Source organism: Bubalus bubalis, chromosome 12, assembly GCF_019923935.1.
Source record: "Bubalus bubalis isolate 160015118507 breed Murrah chromosome 12, NDDB_SH_1, whole genome shotgun sequence".
Taxonomy (NCBI): domain Eukaryota; kingdom Metazoa; phylum Chordata; class Mammalia; order Artiodactyla; family Bovidae; genus Bubalus; species Bubalus bubalis.
The window spans coordinates 63,225,979-63,250,183 of record NC_059168.1 but is presented as its reverse complement, the minus strand read 5'-3'; the positions used below and the strand labels follow the sequence as shown (position 1 = coordinate 63,250,183).

At 42.7% G+C, this 24,205-nt stretch overlaps 1 protein-coding gene across 6 annotated transcripts in view; it reads left to right on the top strand.

The window, feature by feature from the left end:
• The window catches only part of SPRED2 (sprouty related EVH1 domain containing 2), a 124,067-nt gene that overhangs the window by 82,726 nt on the left and 17,136 nt on the right, over positions 1 to 24,205 (top strand). For all 6 annotated transcript variants that reach the window (XM_006053529.4, XM_044926069.2, XM_044926067.2 and 3 more), the window contains 3 exons: positions 5,983 to 6,160; positions 14,811 to 14,979; positions 17,863 to 17,927. In XM_006053529.4, coding sequence (XP_006053591.1) covers positions 5,983 to 6,160; positions 14,811 to 14,979; positions 17,863 to 17,927 — 412 coding nt within the window. The remainder of the gene's footprint in view (positions 1 to 5,982; positions 6,161 to 14,810; positions 14,980 to 17,862; positions 17,928 to 24,205) is intronic.

The window sequence follows — 24,205 nt, the reverse complement described above, 5'->3', positions numbered from 1 at the left end:
GCCTCATCACCATTTCCTACAATTCCTTTGTTTACTTCTGTAATATGGTCCAGACAAGGCCTGCTTTTATTCTGAGGAGAACTTATTAGAACATAAAGGCCCGAGATCCAAAACTACTTGTATCACCTGGGAATCAGCACCCCAAAATAATTTAGCTTTGAATTTGTTCTTTCTATCCCTCCCCATCCTACCAATGGAGAAGGCAGTGGCACCCCACTCTAGTACGCCTGGAAAATCCCATGGGAGGAGCCTGGAAGGCTGCAGTCCATGGGGTCGCTTAGAGTCGGACACGACTGAGCGGCTTCACTTTCACTTTTCACTTTCATGCATTGGAGAAGGCAATGGCAACCCACTCCAGTGTTCTTGCCTGGAGAATCCCAGGGACGGGGGAGCCTGGTGGGCTGCCGTCTATGGGGTCTCACAGAGTCAGACACGACTGAAGTGACTTAGCAGCAGCAGCAGCAGCATCCTGCCAAAGGATGTCACCTATGTCTGCTCCATGTTGAGTGATCACAAGACAGCAAGTCCTGGTTTTACAAATAAGGCCACCTGTGGGCACCATAAAGCTTAGTCATTAAAGGAACCACCTTTGGTCAAATCCCCAGCCCAATCTGGAAAAGCCAGTATTACTCAAAATGCACCTAAAGAATATGGTGGTGTTTGGGTGGTGGTCAAACACCATTTGTAATGACTTTTTGTTTGTTTGTTTTGGGGTACAGCCAATTAACAACGTTGTGATAGTTTCAGGTGAACAGCAAAGGGACTCAGCCATGCATGTACGTGTATCCCTTCTCCCCCAAATTCCCTTCCATGCAGGCTGCCACATAACATTGAGCAGAGTTCCATGTGCTACACAGTACATCCTGTGGGTTATCCATTTTAAATATAGCAGTGTGTACACGTCCATCCACAACTCCCTAACTATCCCTTCCCCCCACCCCGACCCCCGGCAACCATAAGTTGGTTCTCTTTCTGTGAGTGAGAAAGTCTCTGAGTCTCTTTCTGTTCTGTAAGTTCCTTTGTATCGTTTCTTTTTAGATTCCACATATAAGGATTGTCATACTATATTTCTCCTTCTCTGTGTAATGACATTGATTCTTACGGTCAGTTTAACTCAAGTTCAGACACTAGGGCTCCATTCAGTTGGTGTTTGGACCCATGCCTGGAACTTCAGCAGGTCCTCATCAGTTACACTGGTTTAAATAGCTGAAACTTTCAGAAGCACTAGGTGGTGGTTGTTTTTGACAATAGCGTTTTGGGGAAAATTTCTTAAGCATACCAGCAGCTTTTTCCTTGTACAAATGAAGAAATGAATCTGCTTTTGCCTTTCCTGCTGCATCCCCCTGCCCCACAAATAAACCCCACATCTGGTCTAAACATGTTGTTAATTCTTTCCAGAAGGCGGCAGGGAAGGTGGGAAGGGAGTGTACCTTCCTTTATACCTTTCTGGTAGGAGAGTTCATTGTCCTCTCTGTTCTGGGTGGGGTGAGGGCCTGGATAACGTAAGTACACCACAGATAGGAAGCAGCTGGCGTGCGGCCATGCAGCTGAGTTATCCAGACATCCTTCGCAGCTTTTAATGCAGCACTTTATCCCCCTGCCTTGTTTCAAATAGCCAGTTGCCTCAGTTAATGCTGGCTGTTAGGGTTGTTGCCAGAGGAGATGGGGGCTTTTGCCCCACCTCAGCCCCAACATACACAGCACATCACAGAGAGGTCTGCCCTTAGGAAGGTGCATCAGAGAAGTCAGGGCAGCAAAGGAGATGCTGCAGACCACAAGCAAAGGCCAAAATGCACCGCCCCTCCACTCTGGAAGGCAGGGTTGGGGTGTTTTTTTGATGAATAATTTTTTTTTTTAATACTTTTTGGAAATAAGTGGATGGCACTAACATAAGTAATGCAAACTTCCCTTTTTCATGTTTACTTAATCCCTTCAAAGGAAGGGAGAAAAGCACACAGCTGCAACCAAAAAACTAAAAGCGTGTTTTAGCAAAAGGTGTAGAGAGTTTCTGTTACTTACCTTGGCCATTTCCTGTTGGGATGAACCCGCAATATGTTCATAGAAGATTTGAGAAAGCTGTTTCATACTGGAGAAGGACACATCCTGGAAACCCCTAATTTTTCTAGAATAAATGGGGAAGGAGGAGGAGCATATTTTCAAATTGTATGTAACTAAACAAATGTTCTTAATCTTTCTGATCTAAAGTAATATGCATGTGGAATCCTGAGGTGAATGGATTAATGATAGAAGCCTTGTGAGTTTTTAAATTCAGTGTTCCTATTAATAAAAAGGAAATCTTTAGCCTATCCCAGTTAAGCTGTTGTGGCTTATAAGCAAATGAGTATTGAACACTATTTTCTCAGGGATTTTGTTAGCTACAAATTTTTTTTTTGAGCCTGTTTACAAATATTGTCAGTTTAACTCTATCATTCCCCAACCCAGTACATATCAGACATCACTCTATGTTCTCAGGATACAGCAGTAAACAAGAAGGGCAAAGTCCCTGCCCATGTAGGGTTTACATTCTAATTGGGCAGAATGGGCTGACAAATAGGCAGATGTTGATTTAGTAGCACATAGAGGGGCTCGCAAAGAGTCGGACACGACTGAGTGACTTCACTTTAGAGAGACAAAAGGGAGGAGGGAACGACAGAGGACGAGGTGGTTGGATGGCATCACCAACTCAATGGACATGAGTTTGAGCAAGCTCTGGGAGATAGTGAAGGACAGGGAAGCCTGGCATGCTGCAGTCCATGTGGTCACAGAGCATCGGACACAACTGAGTGACTGAACAACAACAGAGACAAAACACGATGAGAAGGTTTAAGATAGGGGTGGAGGGTGCTCCTTTATACATAGCAGACAGAGAAGTCTTCTCTGATGGAATAACCTTGTACAGAGATGGGAATGAAAGAAGGAGATGAGCCTGGTTGGTGTGTGGAGAGAAGAGTGGGAAAAGGGGTTAGAAATGAAGGAAACGGCAAATACACACCCTGGGGTAGAGTGTGTAATATGGAGGACCACCAAGGACAGCAGGACTGAAGTGGGGTTGAGCAAGGAGGGGAGTAAGGTAAGCCCTAGGTTTTGACTTTTACTCAGAGTAATATAAGAAGCTATGGGAGGGTTTGAATAGACTGTCTTAATCTGAGTTACCTTTCGACATGTTTAGAAAGCTGGGCAAAAGTAGAAGTAAAGAGACCAGTTAGAAGGCTGTTGTAATTGCCGGAGAAGTGTTCTGGACATATTTCAAAGGAAGAACCAACAGGATCAGAGGTGTTGGGAATCACGAGTTCAACCTTAAAATGTGTTAATTGGGGTGCCTGCTAGATGCAAAAGCAGAGAAATCTCATGGGCAGTTGGCGTTACTCATCAGGAACCTAGGGAAGAGGTCTGGGTGTAGAGATGTGAACTAGGGCACTGTTAGCAGTAGGAAATATTTAAGTGTTGTTGTTAGCCCTAGCTTGGATCAGGGATGGTTTTAGGCCACAGTTAAAGGGGGAGAGGCAGCAAATACTGGTACCGAGTAGTAGGCATGCTCTTGGGTGCCAGTGCAGGGTCTCTTCAGAGTAGGTCTATTTTCTTAGTAAAATGAAAGCAAGCTCTTCCATCATCTGAGAGAGCGAGGGCAAGAGAACATGTGAAGCAGTTTTCTTGGGGATGGATCAGGGAAATGTAGCAGGATTCTGGGTAGACACACTCGGGTTTAGTGGTCAAAACTAGACCTATGAGCAGAGAAGAGTGCGGTGTTTGCCTCTATGTGCTGCAGCCTGAGGGCAGGTATGGAGTTAAGTGGATGGTAGGACTTCACCCGGCAACTTCACTGAGCAAAGAGAAGGCAAACACGTTTAGGTTTTGCATGAGAGCATCACAGCAGACCGAGGAATTTAAATTGGATAAATGGGATCAAGTGAGAACATGAGTGTGCAGAGAGTAGGGCACAAGAGATCCTTGGCCCCAGTGGGGTGACAGATTGGAATGAAAGAAGGAAAAAAGAGAGATCAATCTAGAGAGAGTGAACTGCACTGTTGAGAAATCGTGGCTGGGGTGTAGGATGCTGAAGACTGACAAGGTCAAGAGAGTGACCTAGGCATGAGTGGCTAAGACAAGGATATTGAAGGAGAACAGTTCCAGAAACTGAGAGGTCAGCAGCTTGGAAGGATCCTAGGTGTGAATAACTCAATTATGAAGAATCATACCAGAGGTCATGATGAAGAGATGGAGGGATAGTCAGCCCACTTGCTAATATCTCCAAGGAACGAGGGGACAAGACCAGAGATCTGAAGAAGATTGAAGAAATGCAGGGCGGGGGGCAGTCCATGGTCAGACTAGTGAGCTTCAGAGGAACTGGAGGGAGCCCTGTAGCCTGCAGTAGAGGTGAATACCCCCACCCATCATCTAGGCTCAGCAGGGAAGGAAGGCAGCCACGTGAATGGGCCACGTGACTCAGCCAGAGCACATTTTCATTTCTGTTAAGAAAATGAAAGGAGGGGCTTACCTGGTGGTCCAGTGGTTAAGACTCCATGCTCCCAATGCAGGGCACCTGGGTTCAATCCCTGCACAGGGAGCTAAATCCCGCCTGCCACAACTAATACCCAGTGTAGCCAAATTATACTAAAAGAATTTTTTTTTTTTTTTTTAAGTGAGAGGAACTTATATGAGATACCTGGAGTAGTCAGATTCATAGAGATGAGGAATAGGATGGTGGTTGTCAGAGGTTGGGAGAGAGGAGAATGGGGAGTTACTGTCAAATGGGCACAGTCTGAGTTTCCATGAAAAAAGTTATGGAAATGGATGGTTGATGTTTTGGTGATGGCCACAGAACAGTGCAAATGTGCTTAATGCCACAAAGTGATACACTTAAAATGGCTCAAATGGTAAATGTTCCATTATATGTGTTTTACCACAGTAAAAACAAGTGTGAAAGGGAGGACTGAGGAAGCAAAAGGGATGTTGGCTCTGGAGTCCCAGGGGCACCATAGGAGGGGAGTTGGGTCACAGTAGTGGATGAGCTGCAGGGGGTGGTGGGGAACCTGGGTGGCTTTGCCTGTAGGGGTGAGTGAGGTGCAGAGGGGTGGTCTGAGTGGTCTCTGGCAGATTGCAAGGTGCTTGATCAGGCTCTGAGCACTGGATCTGGGAGGGTAGAAAGAGGGTTCTGTGTTACTCTGCATTTTTGTTTCCTTAGAACCTGGTACCCACCTTGCATATAGAAGTTGGGAATATATGTTTGAAGGATTAAAAAAAAAAAGGAATGTTATAACAAGAAAGAAAACAGCAGGAGAGAATTTAATGGCCTTGTAAATTTCCCCAAAAGTGATGGAGAATGAAAAGAAGCTAGAGTTGGTCTCTGGAGGAGAAAGAGGATTTTTGGCCAATGTGCAGAACTTATTGCGAAATTGAAGTTTAGACTGGAAAAAATAAAGTCATAAACAGAAGGCTTCACATGTGTAAAGGATATTGGAATTGAAATATTTTCCCACCTGTATAAATGATCCCATGGTGAATTTGTGATTTGGGAGTGGGTTATTCTCTTCTTATGCTAAATCAGATTATTAGCTTTATAAAATGTTAAACCATGGTCATTCATTATAAACCAAGTTTTAAGGGTTGAAACCATAATGTCCTCTTATGTTAATAGATTTGTCTTTCCTAACTTAAAGATACTAAACTGTAGATAGCAGTTCTTTCATTTTATTGTTAATACTTCCGAAACTGGAGAATGTTATGCTTGCATACATCCTCAAAGACTCACAAATATTTTTTAACAACTGGGCATCTTTCCTTTTTAACTTAAATTTTATACTGAGTTTAAGAGTTTGGATTTTTCCCTGAGCATTGACATGGGTTACCTTTTAAGGTTGCTGCCAGGCATAGATTTTCTTTTGATGAGTCCCAAAAATGCTGGCTGTGGTAGCCTTGCTCTGTGAAACACATCCTTCAGCTCCAGACCATTGTCATGCCCCGTTCTTCTTGTTGTCGTTTTAGTGACAGCTATATTGTGCGTGTCAAGGCTGTGGTTATGACCAGAGATGACTCCAGCGGGGGATGGTTCCCACAGGAAGGAGGCGGGATCAGTCGCGTGGGGGTCTGTAAGGTCATGCACCCCGAAGGCAATGGACGAAGCGGCTTTCTCATCCATGGTGAACGACAGAAAGACAAACTGGTAATGGCAGACGTCAACGTGTGGGTTACATAGTAATGACTGATTTCTTGATGTTAAACCATAGCCCTTTTCCTGTAGGTATTTTTCCCCTTCTTTCTCTGACTTCAAAATCTTGCAAGAGCTTCCAAAGATGGAACTCCCAGAGCTGGCACCAAATTGCAAAACCTAACCCAGGCTTTCCAGCGAAGTCACTTTCCACTACACACCATATAACTCAGTTGCTTAGAAGTGGTGCGTTAGGCGGTCTTATTTGCGTCTTTGATTAATTAAGCTGTCTTTCTTTCACTGTAACAAGATGTTCGAAACAGAAGTATGTCCTTTATTATGAATCACATTGTAGTGATCTGTGAAGTCAGAGTTTTTTTAAATGGTTGGGTTTATTCATGGAGCATGCTGTCAAGGTTGGGCTGGTGAGAGGTAGAAGGCAAGGAGGAAGTGTCGTCCTGATAATTTTGTTACTTCTAAATTAATGTTTATCTTAAAGATACTGCAGCTTCTATTTCATCAGCTAATGAATAAATATATTTGGGGAAAGAAAGTAATGGAAAGCAGTGGCATTATACTTCTGTGATAATTCTGTATGCTTAAAAATATGCACTTTGGAGAGTACTCATGATCTCACAAGGATGGGGGCATTGATAGTTTATAACATACATTTTCATGAAGGAATTGAATGTCCAGTTCTGTTACGAAGGAATCTATGATATGAAGGGAAATTGAGTGTCTAAGTCTATTTTTAATTGGTGGCCTTGGACCTGGAAGAGCATGGTCCTCTGTGTATTTGATCCTGGAATATATACTCCACAGCCAACCATTGATTCAAAATGTGCAGGACCCTAACAGAGAAAATACAAAGACACCACAGGAATATATCTGGTACATTTGAGACCCTTAACAGCGGCATCTATTGAGTTTTATGTGCTAGGTATACAAATTTAATCTTCTTTTGCCACCACTTCTTAGGGTTTATAAAGGTTTCAAAATAAATAAGGCAGAACAATTTCTAAACATTATATATGGATTAATAGAAATGGTGTTTTCACACTTGATTCATTTCTGAAAGTGAAACAAAAATGTAAAGGGAAAATATTTTAAGAAATGTGGCCATTCAAGAAATTCCTTACATATAGTCAAATAGTTAAAACATTCTTGTTTATTAGATATTCACAATAAAGGCATTATACACTAACCCAAAAAAAGTAAAATACCCTTTATCCAGCATTTCCTTAGGGGCTAAGGACAACACTAGCCCTTCAGTTAAGGTACATCATTGTATCCTTACAGCAGCCTGTATAGTTATATCTGAAGAAACTAAGATTCAGAAAGACTACTTGTTCTGGGTCCCATCAGGGAACCTGAAACGAGTGTTTGATTCTCTCTCACCTGACCCCAGGTTTGATCCCTCAGTCGGGAAGATCCCCTGGAGAAGGGAATGGCTACCCACTCCAATGTTCTTGCCTGGAGAATTCCATGGACAGAGGGGCCTGGCGGGCTACAGTCCATGGGTTCACAGAGTCGGACACGACTGAGCGACTAACACCCTGAACCCAAACTGAGCCAAAGTCACATGTGCACAGCCACCTTTAACCCTTTGGTATAGTGTTTCCCCTTTGTGCATATTTTTACTTTTACCTAGCTATAATCAGAGCTCATAAACAGTTTTATATATCTCATAAGACATTTTCCATGTTGCTGGTATCAGGTTGATGTTCTGTTGTTTATTTGATGATCTCCTTAGTGTCAGATATTAAGATTGTCTCCCTCCCCCTTACCCCTGTATTTATCTACCTGCATTTTCCACACTTGCTGTCTACTTGGAATAATCTGCAGGGAGGTCAAATTTTTATGGCTTTTGATACTTATACAAAGAGCTGTTACCACCATATACGAGAATTTTCTCAGATATTTTAAATCTTTACCAATTTGATTAGGATAACTGTGGTATCTTATTTTTGATCAGCAATAAGAGCAAATGTTTTTCTGTTAAACACTGTGAATTATCTGTCAATGTCCTTTGCATATTTACTTTTTGGGGCCTGACTATTCTCCTTGATATGTATGCCCTCCAAGTATAACAAAGATAATCATCTTCATCTGCCATTTTTACTGCAGATATTTTTATAATCTGTTGCTTGCCTTTTTTATTTTAGTTGGTGGTGTTTTCCTACAAAAATTTTGATAGAAAATTTTTTTCACTTTTTCCTTTTTATTTTTATTGTTAACTACTTTTATGTTAGCAGATTATCTAACCTGAACAGTTATATATTTTTAGGTCTGTTTTTTCCTGGTATTTCTGTGATTTGTCATTAGAATATGTCAACCTGAAATAGCCTTTAGATTGTCTATTAATAATTCAGCCCCTTCATTTTATAGATACATTTATAAACTTGTTTCTTATCACTGGCTTGAACATAATAATTGTAAAGTTCTACAATTTTGTTTGAGGCCCTTTAAGTAAATAATCTGTTACATTTCTGCCACATTCTAAAGGAGGAGGATACTATTATTTCTAGTTTGTAGTGGGGAAAGTCAGTGCTCCAGGAAAGAATCCACTTCCCCAGTCTTTGGGCACGTAATCATTAGAGACAGCTCCTGGACCATTTCACTGTGAAGCTAAATCTTGGTCCCTCCATTCCAGCTCGGCATGGGAAGAGGGCAGTCCTGGCTGTGGACCAGCTTCTGTTGTGTGTTGGCTATTGCACAAGGATTGTATGCTTCGTCCCCTCCTGTCGGGTTTCTCCATCACTCCCTCCCTCATCTTGTCCCCTTTACGTTCTGTGACTCTACACTTTGAGACTTCTATAAATTATGTCACTAGTTAAGTCAGACCCCTGTACACCTAGGTGTGCTCCTTCATCTTTCCATCCCTCACTTCCCCGTTTCACGTGAAACTGGGAAGTTTCACGTGCTGGTAAATTCTGGACTCCTAAAACACACACACACACACACACACACACACACACATACACACACACGCTTTTGGTCAAATGATGACTCCTCCTTTGGCCTCCAGCTTCCATAATGCAGCACTTCTGCCCACTGGAGGGTATGAATACTCCTGGAAGCTGTGCAAACAGGACAGGTTGTTGAAGGACACCCCCCACCCCCCGCCCCCGCCCTCAGTAGTGGAAAGGCAAGGAGAAGGTGGAGATCATTTTGGAAATACAGAGAATGGATAGTATCAGAGTTCTTGGTATTCCAACCAGAACATGAAGTACTGTCTCTGGTAGAAACCGTGTTATCAATAGATTTTCCAAGGTAGTGCAGTTCTAGAATTCAGCACATTGGTTTTTGTTATTGTTATTTGAATTTTGTGTTGACACCTGTGAACTTGTGTTGATGCCATTGTTTCTATGGGAAAAGTCTGTGTTGCAAGTATTCATTCACACAGTTGTTACTTTTTCTAAGTTGAAGACAGTCACGTTTTCCTGAGAAGTTATATGCAAATTAAAAATTGCTGAGTTGAATCTTATTTTGATGGATTAGATGCTTTAACTTCTTAAATGAATCCTATGAGAAACTACCTTATGAAGATTAATCACAGAATCTAAAAGGTTGATCATTCCAGTGCAGGTCTGTGATCACTCCCACACACATTTAGTGGCAGTTCCAGCTGGCAAAACTATTTGAAAGGCAATTTGGCAGGATATTAATTTTAAATGTGTATTCCTTTTCACTTGGCAGTTCTACATCTAAACTCTATCCTATGGAAATATACTTACCGAGCTTTATAGATAGCTGCAGTTCTCAGACATTTTTGGCCTCAGAATCCTTTTACTCTCTAAAAATTTATTGAGGACCCTAAAATGCTTTTGTCTGATAGGCTATAAGCTACTACTATTTACCACACTAGCAATTAAAACTGAAATTGTTAAAAATCTTAAACAGTAGGGTTAGCATAAATGACATTGTTTCTGGCAAATAACTATATAGCTATTTTCCAGGAAAAAAAAAATGATTAGAAGAATAGCATTGCTTTGCATTTCTGCAGAGCTCTTTAATATCTAACCTAGTAGAAGATAGCTGGATTCTAATATCTACTCTTGCTTTCAGTCTGTTGTAATATGTTGTTTTGACTGAAGTATATGAAGAAAATCCAGCCTCACACAGATATGCAGTTGGAAGATGTAGAACTATTTTAATAGCCTTTTCAGATCATCATTGATATATTAACACTTCGATCTAAACCAAAACTCAGTTTGTAGTAGTTTCTTAAATGCAGACTCTGAAACCTTTTCAGACTCTTATTACATTAAAATCCACTGATTCACCTTTCTCTTTGCATCAATCTTTTACTCATTCCTGATTTTGTAACATCATGCATTGGTCATTTGGAAAATAATGGTTTACTGAGTTACACAGATCTTCCAAATGTTGATACACTTAAGTATACAGTATCAAAAAAAAAATCACATTTCTTAATATCACCACTAATATCATTAGAATAGTCTTTTTAAGTATTGCCAAGCTGTCCAAAATTCTAATTTTCACTTGAAAGTTCAAATTTTATTATTGTCAAAAAATATCTCCTTGCTTTCCTTGAGGTGACAGGTTCACTGTGTTCATCTTCAAAAAAAGGTACCCAAGTGTGAATAACCATAATTCATCTGTAGGTTGCTCTTTCAAGTAAACCCGATGATTCATGAGAAAAGCAGTTAGTTCAACTCACAACGGCAGCAGTTACGCATGTTTTCCTTGAAACAGTCATCACTCTTCCATATGCAGCGGAAGTAAAAAGGCTGTGAGAGATACTCTTCCCTTTCCAACTGTACATTTGTGCAAAGCCCGAGTTTCTTCTGCTTCAACCAAAGCAACATATTACAGCAGATCAAGTGTGGACACAGGAGAATCCAGTTACATGTACATCCATTTCATCACACAAAATGAAAGATGTGTATTCATGGGTCACGATTTCAGTCATTTTTAACTGGTTCATTAAGGACAACCCTACATAAAACTGGCTTTTTTCCACTGTGTGTGCCAGTGGTGAATCCAGTGGCTTTGGTACTGTTTGGTGCCACTGCCGGGATTTGATTGAGCCTCAGCACAACAGTTTTACCCACCGTTCCTTTTGCAGCATTAGCAGGGCTGGCAGCCCAATGGAAAAGCAAAAATGTGTTAATATATGAAAATAGTTGTGCCATCCTGAACCCCTTGAAAGGACCTGGGGTTGTAGAGGGAAGGCTCCCAAGAGCCCAAATACCAAACTTTGAGAATATGTTCAAGAATGTTCATTTCAACATTGTCTTTAAAAGTGACTAGTTAGAAATGACCTTGAATGCCCATTAGTATGGAGAATGGCAAAACAATTCTCATATATCTGTTCTGAGGAATATTACACAGCCACAAAACACAGTCCTTTTTTACCTTCCTGTATCTCTGAGACATATTTTTGAGGAAAAGGCAAATTGAAGACCAGTGTATAGGTGTGGCTACATTTAAACAGACTCACACACACAAACTTATATGAGTACATAAAGAAGCTGCAGGAAGGGAACTAAGGTAGTGCCCATACTGTCAGTGGGCAGCTCTGGAGGTAGAGAGGTGTCGAGAGGACAGACAGAGAGAGCTGAGCAAGAATGGAACCTTCATGGACTCAGCTATATTGAACCTTCGACAGTATGGATTCTTTTTGAGACCCTATAGAGTGTAGCCCTCCAGGCTCCTCTGTCCATGGGGATTCTCTAGGCAAGAATACTGGAGTGGGTTGCCATGCCCTTCTCCAGGGGATCTTCCTGACCCAGGGATCGAACCCGCGATTCCTGTGTCGCCTGCATCTGCAGGCGGGTTCTTTACCACTAGCGCCGCCTGGGAGGGCCCCTTCGCAGGCTGCTTCTGCTAAGTCGCTTCAATCGTGTCTGACTCTGTGTGACCCCATAGACAGTAGCCCACCAGGCTCCTCTGTCCCTGGGATTCTCCAGGCAAGAACACTAGAGTTGGTTGCTATTTCTGTCTCCAGTGCATGCATGCATGCTAAGTCGCTTCAGTCGTGTCCAATTCTGTGCGACCCCATAGACAGCAGCCCACCAGGCTCCTCTGTCCACAGGATTCTCTAGGCAAGAATACTGGAGTGGGTTGTCATTTCCTTCTCCACTTCACAGGCTGGTAAGATTTTAAAAAATGGAAGAGAAAAATAAAGGAACACCAGTGACTATTTCATTTTAATCCAACTAAATGACCACAAGTTTCACAAAATGTATTGTTTGGTTCATCATCTAGAAGGTTATTTACTTTCATCACAGATTGTGAAACAGCAAAATGATATTTGCTGGAAGGGACAAGACAAAGAAATTTTTTTAAAAACCTCTCTCCCATCCAAGAGTGCTTATTAGGAACTGTATTTGCATTTTCTTGCATGTGCTTAGATTTTAATGAAAGCAGGTGCTCTAAAATAAAGCCAACTCTATGAATTCAGGTGAAGATTAATGTAATTTTTTTTGTCAAATGCAACAGATACAGTTCAGAAGGCAATAGTATGTACCAGTCTGAGAATGTTAATACCTTCAAATGAGGGATGAAATACCTTCAACAAGAATATATAATCACTTATGTTTCTCCCCATGCCTCTCATTGAAAAAGCCATTTTTAAAAGCCTTTCTCAAGTTTTAGTCAAATTGCCAAACTTCATTTTAGAGGATTAATACCTATTATGCCAGAACTTCACTAAAGGGTTATACCTGTTATGAAGATTACAGTATTTGAATGTTATCATTTTTGTCATTAAACTTACATAGATATATAATGATATAATTTTGTTGAAGAGGATAAAGAGATTTAAGAGGATAAAGAGATGGTATCTGGTCTCTTCCCCATCCCTCTTCCCACATAGCTTAGATGGCCAAACTTTACTTTTCTAAGAATTTATTACACTTCTCTAGGAAAATGTACCTTTGGGATAATCTTAAACTCAGAAAATGTCAATGAAAGACTAATTTTTTCACCAGAAAAATATGGAGAAACTGGAAATGTTTGTTTTTACAAAAAAGTTTATTTTGAGATTTTGCATTGAGACTATTAAATTCTAAAATAGATAACATTTGTTAGCTAAAGCCTTGGTTATTTGGATTTCCCCAATTTGGAATGGGGCTGGGCTGACATTTAATCATTGCGCTATTCTTAGGGGAAAATGGCCATAATAAGCAATTTAATCATAAATAGAACTGTGTGAGGGGACCATTGTCTTCCTTCAACACAATGGAATAAAGTTAACTGCTTGCGATGCTTGGATAGGCCAGTTTGACTATTATGCTCATCTATTAAGTTAGAGAACATTTATTAGGCAATAATTTCTCTTTGCTTAGATGTATTCTTGAAATTTTATTCATTTAAAGACATTCTCTAATTTTTATTAATTTCACTCTTTCACTTAGTCTGAAAGTAATAGTATCTCATTAAATGTAGAACTTTGCTGAACAAGATCAAAGCTGGTAAAAATTAGTGAAATCATTTGATATATACATAATGAAACTATAGAAATAAATATTGTTGATATTTTGGAGCTATCTATGAATAAAGAATAGAGTTTACATTCACATGATTTCAATGCCTCTTTTATTCTGTAATGTTGAACTCTGATATCTTTGCCAGCAGTATATAGAGGGAGTTATTTTATAAGACATCTTGATCTTTTTACAGTCTAGTTAAAGGAACAAGACTAAAGCACATGAAACTCTTAGAAAATAATATGAAATCAAGTATTAAATTGTGAAGGTGATAAAAACTGAAGTAAAAGAGTAAAAAAACATGATGCAATATTCTGGGAAGTACGTACAACCCTTCAGGTTCCTCACTGTTCAGTGTTTGCAGAGCATGTTCGTGTATATGTTCTCATTGATAATGTTGGTGTTATTTCCGCTTTAGAGATAAAAAGATCAAAGGTCTGAGACAATCTCCTCCAAGTCATAGCCTAGTGAAAAGGCAGTTCTGAGACTAGATTGCTAGAATGTTCTAATAATCCAGATAAAAGGTTTATTAGAGACCTTAGATCAGGGTGGTAGCAACTGAACCAGGGTTGATACAAAATATACTGAAGGGAAAATGAAATGTACTTGGTGTTTAACATAAACAGGGGATAGAACAAGCAGAAGAGGCAAAAGGAAACCATGGAGATTCAAGCCAGAGAAAATTAACAGAGGTTGGCATTGCTAGATAAGAAGCTGGCATAGGAAACTAAGGGCAGCAATTTCAGAGCAAGTTAGTTATTTTCCCAGCTTGTTGAATTTGAGGTCACTGAGAAAGGGCATTAGGACAAGAGAAGGAGGATTGAGAGTCATGAATACAAAGTCCCTGAGGGAAAAGCAGTCAACCTAGAATAGAGCAAAGCCCCAAGACTGGGCCTCAGCTTAGAGCCCCACTCCACCCCACTCCACCCCTCCACCCCCAACTAGGGGCTGGAGAAATGTAGAGCATGGTTAAGGAGCAGAGCAATACAGCGAGGACCACCAAGTTGGGGATGGGGGGAGCAGCAATGAGTGGATGCTCAACAGAGGCAGGGAAAGCCTTCCTCTAAGAAGCCTTCACAGATGCACGAAGGCGGTGGGGGGTGGTCATCAGTTGCCATCAAAAACAGTCATTCCTATTTAGATTTTTGTAACCAGACAGCATCGTGACTATTTAAAAAGTAACCCACCTGTGTGTTTCAATCCTCCAGGTGGTATTGGAATGCTATGTGAGAAAGGACTTGGTCTACACCAAAGCCAACCCAACCTTTCATCATTGGAAGGTCGACAATAGGAAGTTTGGACTTACTTTCCAAAGCCCTGCTGACGCTCGAGCCTTTGACAGGGGAGTGAGGAAAGCAATCGAAGACCTAATAGAAGGTATTGAATTTATCACTGCATTCTCAGTGGGGCTGTGGGAAGTTTCCAGGTTCTTTTTAATCCCAGTTGTCTGCCATCACATATTTGTGGATTATTTGCAGGAGGGCTGGGGGCCAGGTTGGTAGAGGCCAAAACTGTAGGAACATCCAAGGATAAAAATACTCTAAGTGACAGTGCAGTGGAGAAGGAAATGGATTTCAGAATAATGAGTGATTCCAACTGGTTTTTTAGACTGCTCCGGAAAGACAAGTTCTGACATCCATGTAAATGACTTTTTGATATATTTCACCTTTTCCTGAGAAAAAAGCTTGGGTGCAACCTGTCTTGGTCCAGAGGTGGAGAATGGATTCTAATGGGCCCAGAAGAGGCTGTAGGCCTTCCCACTGTTGTGTAACGAGGGCCCAGGGGTACGGCTGCCACTGGAAAGGAGAAGGAATCTGTGACTCCTCAGTCTGTGAGTGAGCAGCTGGTGGACACTGTGTGGCATTTAATCATGGCCTGAAAGGCTCTAGGGCAGTCAGTTCTCAGGGGATTTTCGAGTGTCCACAGATGCAAACACACAAATTCTCCATTTCGACACATTCAGTTATCAAATCAGAGGTTTCAAGGTGTCATAGCCAACCTGTGAACAAAGAAATATCAAGAAAGGCACTGCTGCTGCTGCTGCTGCTACTAAGTTGCTTCAGTCGTGTCCGACTCTGTGAGACCCCAGAGACGGCAGCCCACCAGGCTTCCCCGTCCCTGGGATTCTCCAGGCAAGAACACTGGAGTGGGTTGCCATTTCCTTCTCCAGTGCATGAAAGTGAAAAGTGAAAGTGAAGTCACTTAGTCGTTCCCAGCTCTTAGCAACCCCATGGACTGCAGCCTACCAGGCTGCTCTGTCCATGGATTTTCCAGGCAAGAGTACTGGAGTGGGGTGCCATGCCTTCTCCGAAGCAAGGCACAGTAAAGCCATATTCAGAATTTGGTTAGATTCATCACAAAAGAATGTGTATTTCATGTGTATAAGAGAGAAATGTTTTCTAAAGTCATTTTCTTCATTTGGGGGAGAAGAGAAAAGCAGATATCAAAAAAAAAAATCTCTTAAAATCATCAGGGAGACAATTCTAGCTGGAACAATGAATCTGAGAACTACAACCACGGGGGGTGGACAAAATGAGTAGAAACCAGTGTGTACACCATAAGTCTGACACAAGTGGATAATATTTAAAATCTTATTATTAAACATAGCTTTTAAATGTTTAGATGAGAAAATAGCTCCTGTATTATTTTCTTTTATTTATTTATTTGGCTGTGTTGTGTCTTAGTTGCAGCATGTGGGATTTAGTTCCCTTACCAGGGATCAAACCCGGCCCTGCTGCATTGGGAGCACAGAGTCTTAGCCACTGGGCTATCAAGGAAGCCCACTCCTGTATTACTGAGAGAAGTTTGTACTATATCCATGTGCTTAATCACTGAAGCCACACACAAAATTTGGTTCTCTTAATTTTTTCTCATACATTCTACCTAGCTCTGTTCTATCAAACTTGGTTTAAACATTGATGGACTAGAGTGACTCAAATAGTAGAGATATAAGAGTCTCAGAGCAATAGGAACTGCACACATGGTATTATGGGACTTGTTTTTCCTCCTCTGAGCCTACATTGGGAATTTAAATATTTCTCATCCCTTTCTGATCAAGTCTTTTGAGTTCAATTTTATGTTAATAGCAAAATACTTCGTAAATGTGCATTTCATAAGGCCTAACCAAGAAAAAGGAGATGATACAGACTGAATTTCTCTTTTGGTACTCTATCACTTATGCAAATGTAAGCATGTTTTCCCTTTTTGGCCATTAACAGGGTTAGTTAATTTGATCCACATAAATGGGGTGCTATTAGGAGGGAAAGGAAGAAGTTACATGATTTGCCTACCAGAATGAAGAAAGAGATGAACAAATAAATCAGTTGAACTGTAAATAACCATTTCATTCCCTGATAGAATTAACTGGGTTTTTGTGTTTTTTTGACATTATCCTAAATGTTGACCTGCAAAACTCACTGCCAGTATTGCAAGAGAAAAGCCTTTTTGCCCAGGTACCAGTTTAGAAGGTGGCTTCTCCCACAGTCTGGAGTTTATAGTGTCTAAATTTCAGAAGAGGAGGCGACCATACTAGCTCTTTAGTTCACGTCCCTCTGTGGGTAAATGAAAAGCCCAGAGATCCAAGTCCAGTTTCACAGTGCGATTGTGGCAGGTCTAACCTGGGCTCCTCCATCCAGTGCTTAGTGGTCGGGGGGTCCTTCAGAGCCGGGGGTAGGCTCTCTGAGCACCACCTCCTCGGCACCTCTCCGTGTGCCTGTTCTCTACTGATCAGTGAGGACGTTTGAGGGATCGATTTGGGAACAACAGTAAGCAAAGCTCATTTAGGGAACATGCTGGCTAGAATCAATTAAAGAAGAGCAAGTTAAAAGTATGTAAGGACTTCCCTAGCGGTACAGTGGTTAAGAATGTGCCTGATAATGCAAGGGACACAGGTTCTATCCCTGGTCCAGGAAGATTCCACATGCCGTGGATCATCTGAGCCCGAGCACCACAACTGCTGAAGCCCACGCACCTAGAGTCTGTGTTGCACAGGAAAAGCCACCAGTGAGAAGCCCGTGCATCGCAACAAAGAATAGGCCCCTGCTCGCCGCAGCTAGAGAAAGTCCACATGTAGTAAAAAAGACCCAGAGCAGCCATAAATGAATAAATAAATTATATTTTAAAATTAAAGCATTTAATTCCCAAGTAACATTTCTGCTGGTGATCCACATATGAAAGGAGTAGGATGTGGTTTCTTTAAATGAGTGGCTTTGACTTATCCTCTTTGGAAACACTTTTTTGTGGTTTTTGTGTCTTTTTTAGGCTCCACAACATCATCTTCCACCATCCACAATGAGGCTGAGCTTGGTGATGATGACGTTTTTACAGTAAGTTCCCATGGTCTTTTGCTTTCCACATGAGTTGGTGAATAATCAGAGGTTCTGTTTAGGGGGCATGAGAGACACTTGGCAATTTGGCATTTGCTGTTGCTGTTGGGATGTTGTCAGGGAGATCTCTGTCTCATCATAATTTCGCTGCCCTGGATTTGCTCTAGCCCCTCGTGTTCCCATGATGCTGCAAGGCATATGGTGTCCGCCCTCCTGGATCTGTTCAAGGCCCTCTCCCAGTCTTCCTTCACATTTAGGGTGAACAGCCATCCTGGTTTGCCTGGGACTGTCCTAATTTTAGCACTGAAAGTCCTTAGTCCCACAAAAGACATACTTCAATCCCTGGCACGCTGGGACAACTGGCACCCTACTCTTGGAGTCTTCCACCTCCCTGGCATGGAGGGGGCAGGGGAGCAGCCTTCCTGATGAGTGATTAAATATCTGATAAGAGTCCTGAAGGCTGAGTTGAGGTTAGGGCCAAATGTGCTAAGGCAGGAAATGGCTTGGATATTTTGACATAGCTGGCATTAATGGGATGTAACTGGAGACTAAATGATTTCTCAGCTTGCCCCTTCACTAAAATTCTGTGCTTCTAGAAGTTAAACAGTTCAGAGTGCACCTGCCATGTGCTTGATGCAGTGAGGAACTGCAGGGCAGCATTTCAGAGTCTGGGCCTTGATGCAAAGGAGGAAATACATTTAAATTGTAACCTAGGATACACATCCAGTAGACACCCCAAACCAGATCATATTTCATGCCCTGCATTCTGATTTTTCCCTCTTCTTTTTTATTTTCTTCTGTTTCATTATTAAACTTTTCAAGCACACAGGAAAATTTAAAGCCTAAAATTTAAAGTACAGTGAAAGCCTGTAGACTTTGTATCTAGAGTCAGCAGTGATAACGTTTTACCCTATTTGCCTTATCTCTGCATATGTGTCAGCTTGCACACAGGTATTTTTTCTGTTGATCCAGTTGAAAGTAAGTCACCTCTAAATAACTTGAGCATGCATCTCCTAAAAAATAAGATATTCTTCTGCTGCTAAGTCACTTCAGTCGTGTCCAACTCTGTGCGACCCCATAGAGGGCAGCCCACCAGGCTCCCCCATCCCTGGGATTCTCCAGGCAAGAACACTGGAGTGGGTTGCCATTTCCTTCTCCAGTGCATGAAAGTGAAAATTCAAAGTGAAGTCGCTTCAGTCGTGTCCGACTCTTAGCGACCCCATGGACTGCAGCCTACCGCTCCTCTGTCCATGGGATTTTTCAGGCAAGAGTACTGGAGTGGGGTGCCATTGCCTTCTCCGAGATATTCTCCTACACAACATCGTAACTGGACCTAAGAAAATTAATAGGCATTTCATAATATCCCGTAATAGTTCCCCAATAATTCCTTAGTTGTCCCAAAAGTATCTTTTATAAGCTGTTTTTTTTTTTTTTTAATTTAGTATTTTAAATATTAGTTGCAACCCTGTAAACACGATTCCTGACCCATTCATCCTGCAACTAGTGATTTGAAAAACGCAACTCTGGGAAGACAGAGGTGGGTGAACCCGGCTCCATCCCTCAGGGAGGTAACCAGATGGTTTGGACAGGGAGGATATGGCCCTGTGAGAGGCTTAGAAACCAGCACAGACTGTTAAATGCTCTGGCCCAGGATGGGCCTGGGGGTCAGAGAAGACCCCTGGGAGCTGAGGCTGGACTTTAATGGTGTTGGAACAGGGTTGGGAAGGGGATTCAGGGCGAGGGGTGAAGGCGGCAGCAGGCTGTACGTGGTGAGTAGTCTAAGCATTGCAGACCCCAACCTGGCATGAGCAGAGAGTGCTTGTCGGTGGCAGTTGGGGGCTGAGTGTCAGGAAATGAACTCAGTTGTGCCTCCGTGGAGCGGCTGGTGTGATGCACTCTGAGCAGGCTTCCTATAGCGCTCCAAGCAGATCCTCTCAACAGTTGGCATGTTGCTTACATCTGTTCCTTTGTCACGTTTGAGAGACAAACAACAGCAGGCGGGTTAAAAGGTGGCTTCCTGTGCTCCAGAGCAACGCTGTCATCCACAGCTGCTTCCCAGCTACCTGCCAGCATGATTTATGGAAGCGGGAGCGGGCAAGAGGGACTGGGGCCATAGAAGCCGGCATCCCTGCTGGGTTTGTCCTTTAATCCACAGGGAATCGACGTGCTGTTCAGGGTAATGCCAAACGCCTGGAAGGACATGTAGGAACTGCCCTGCTGTTTCCCGGCACTTGGAAACTCACAGCGGGAGAAGCACGGCTTCATTGTATTCCCTGTGGGCCCTGCCGTACACAGTCCTTACCTTCATTCCGCTTGTTTACACACAGGGGCCTCTTAATAACAGTACCTCCCTTCCCCAAGACAAGCCCAGCCACGAGGCCAGTGACCATTAGCAACATCCCATGTAAGGATGGGAGGGTCGTCAGGGGCTGACGAACCAGGTTTCCTGTTTGTTCACAAGTTCCCTGTCATGAGACTTTTTGTCCTAAAGAAGTCAGGGATGTCTCTAAAAGCTGGAGCTGTGGAAGTGAGCAGCCAGGTTAACACCTATAGAGGCTATGGCTTCCCAAGGTTTGTTGCATTCTAAGGCTGATGTCGGTCGGAGAAGGCAATGGCACCCCACTCCAGTACTTTTGCCTAGAAAATCCCATGGACAGAGGAGCCTGGTGGGCTGCAGTCCATGGGGTCGCTGAGGGTCGGACACGACTGAGTGACTTCACTTTGACTTTTCACTTTCATGCATTGGAGAAGGAAATGGCAACCCACTCCAGTGTTCTTGCCTGGAGAATCCCAGGGACGGGGAGGCCTGGTGGGCTTCCATCTATGGGGTCACACAGAGTCGGACACGACTGAAGTGACTTAGCAGCAGCAGCAAAGCTGATGTCGGTAAGACAGGGATTAGGACTTTGAACTCATTTAGAAAGAGTATAAGTGGTGATAGACCCTCTTACAGCTTATAATGAGCCAGAAGGAGAATTTCTAAGAGAATAGTGTGTATAGGAGAAAACCTTCAGAGGACGGAACCAGAAGGAGATCTCTGTTTGTGCTCCTGGAGCCAAGGGTTCCCTCTATTCCAAGGCATTCCTTGGGACCAGGAGGAAAATAGGACACTGAACAACACAGGGATGCATGTTATATGTTGGAGGATGATGTGGAGGAGGGGGCAACCCCAAACCCCCCCAGTGGAGAAGTTGCTGGGCTTGGGTGCTCAAAAAGCATGGCTGTCTCTGCTCACAGTTTCCTGACTCCAAGCCCCTAAACCAGCCTGTCTTCTCAGGATGGTAGAACCATGTTGCAAGTCCTCCACATGAAATTAGCATCCAGCTCAGCATGTGTGAACGTGCATGCAGACACACACATAACTGCCCATGCGTTGCTAGTTGCCTTTACAGTCCTCCCACGCCCCTCCTGCCACCAGCCTGGTGTGTGTCCACATCTTTGCCGATGGAGTCACCACCAGAGACTCCAGATTAGCAACTGCTCTGATTTTCTGGGTCTTGGACTGTTTATCCATCCATGTGTCTTACTGTTTCACCCTCAACCAATTATGATTGTTTTCTCTTCTTTCAAATCCTATAGCATTCTTGTTTATCCCTCTCTTGCTACTTAAAAGCCTGCTTCTTTTTTGACTTTCACATTTTATCTGCTGAACAAGTAACTTTACTTAGCTCAAAGCAGGTTATTCATCGTTATAGTCTCTGTAACCCTATAAAGCTTGGCTGTATAGGTGCTCAATAAATGAGTGATCTGTACCCCAATATACTGTATAATAATCACAGGGTTTCATATTTTATTCATTGTTGTTATTCAGTTGCTAAGTCATGTCCAGCACTTTGCAACCCCATGGACTGTAGCACATCAGACTTCTCTGACTTCACTATCTCCAAGAGTTTGCTCAAACTCATGTCCATTGAGTCAGTGATGCTATCTAACCATTTCATCCTCTGCCACCCCTTTCTCCTCTTGCCTTCAGTCTTTCCCCATATCAGGGAAAGAGTCGGCTTTCAAAAAGCATCAGCCCATGCTTTTTGAGCTCCCAAGCCCAACAACTTCTCCACCAGGGGGGGTTGGGGTTGCCCCCTCCTCCACGTCATCCTCCAACATATAACATGCATCCATGTGTTCCAGTGAGTCGGCTCTTTGCATCTGATGGCCAAAGTGTTCATTGGCTTGTTATCCTGCATACTTAGTCATTTCAGTCGTGTCCAACTCATTGCGACCCCATGGACTATAGCCTGCCGGGCTCCTCTGTCCATGGCATTTCCCAGGCAATACTGGAGTGGGTTGCCATTTCACTTGGTGGTTTTGAGGGATTTTCAGTAGCTTTATGTCATATTTTTCTTGCTGTGTTTTCTGTTGCGTCCACAGCTAGGAGGTGAGGTTTGAGCATCACCACCCAGTCTCACCCTTTGGCTGTTAATGCTCCTTGTCATCTCCCATCCAGCCCCATCATCTCTCCTCCCTGGCAGACCTCAGTTACTGTGATCCATCCAGGTGAACAGAAATACCTAGCTGGCCAGGCATTAAATATGGATGGGTGGCGGGGCGGTGCGTGGATTCTGATGCCTGAGTCACATGATGCAGATTTATGAGTCATGCAAAGAATATAAAGCAATGACAACAAAGGCTAGCAGTCTGCAGTGGGCATTTGGAGGCATCGCTGAGAGTCAGCATACTCCCATCCATGCCCCTGGCAGACGGCTTTCTCTCTTCAGAACCAGGGATCCTTGAGAGGGACAGCATGGAAAGACCTTCAGTTCTGTACCCTCTCATTGCTTTTGTCTTGTGGGGGAGACGTGCTCTAGTGTATCTTGTGGAGAAGGCCCCCATGAACTTGAGAGATGAGCAGTGTGGTGCCTTGGAGGGGCCAAGCTGATTTGCTCTGCAGCCTGGGGCTGGCCACCCAGATCCCTTCAGTCGAAGCCTCTGGGGCCAGAGGGTTTGGAGCCCTTGGGGAAGGAGCTCAATGAAGATGGGGAGAGAATGAGTAGAGAAAATGGACTGTATAGAACTAGAGAGGCTCTGGGTTTTATGGTCATTTAATGAACAATTTTCTAAATTCCTATTTTGTAGGCTTTGGTCCATTGAAACCTGGCGGTTTCTTTACTGCCACAGAGCTCTAAAATCACTTCTGAATGTTATTAGCATCTTCATAGCTAGACAGGGAGAATTTTAATACGATCTTGGGAGAATGCAGCTGCAGGGCACACGGACTTCAGAGCAGGCTCACTGAGAATCTGTGGTCAAATGCTGTCGGTGCTTCAGCTGTCATTGTGCTGAGTGGCTGGATTCTGGCTCTAAAGCTGGGGGATTAGGGAAATATTTGCTTTATAGAAAGATACTTGGGGGTGTATAAAATAGCTAAGTCCTCATCTTCCATAATAAGAAGGTCTTAAATAATATCCCAATCTACAAATCAAGAACGAGGAGTATAATAAGATGCCATTGAAAAGATGGAGAGAAATGCAAGAAGACAGAACCACAAGAATTGGGTTTATTTCTCTGGGGCGTGAGAAGCTGTCTCACTTGTCTCACTTGGAGAGGGGCAAGATTGCTATTAGAGGTATTAAATGATACACATGTACTGATTTTTTTAAATTTAGTTTTAATTGGAGGATAATTGCTTTATAACATCATGAATCAGCCCAAAGTATACATATGTCCCTTCCCTCTTGAACCTCCCTGCCACCCTTCTGGGTTGTCACAGGGCATTGGCTTGAGCTCCCTGTGTTACACAGCAACTTCCCACTCGCTCTCTGTTTTACATATGGCGATGTATGTTTCAGCGCCACTCTCTCAATTCGTCCCACCCTCTCCTCTCTCCGCTGTGCCCACAAGTCTGTTCTCTATGTCTCTGTATGTATTCCTGCCTTGTAAATAGTTTCATCAGTACCATATTTCTAGATTCCATGTATATGCATTAATATACAATATGTGTTTTTCTCTTTCTGGCTTACTTCAGTCTGTATAACAGGCTCTAGGTTCATCCACCTCACTTTAACTGACTCAAATGTGTAACTTTTTATGGCTGAGTAATGTTCCATCGTCTATACGTACTACAGCTTCTTTATCCCTTCATCTGTCGATGGACATGTAGGTTGCTCTGTGTCCTAACTATTGTAAACAGTACTGCAATGAACACTGGGGTACGTGTGTCATTTTCAGTTATTGTTTTCTCAGGGTATATGCTGAGAGCTGGGATTCCTGGGTCATATGGTAGTTTTATCATTCGTTTTTTAAGGAATTGCCATAGTAGCTGTATCAATTTACATTCCCAT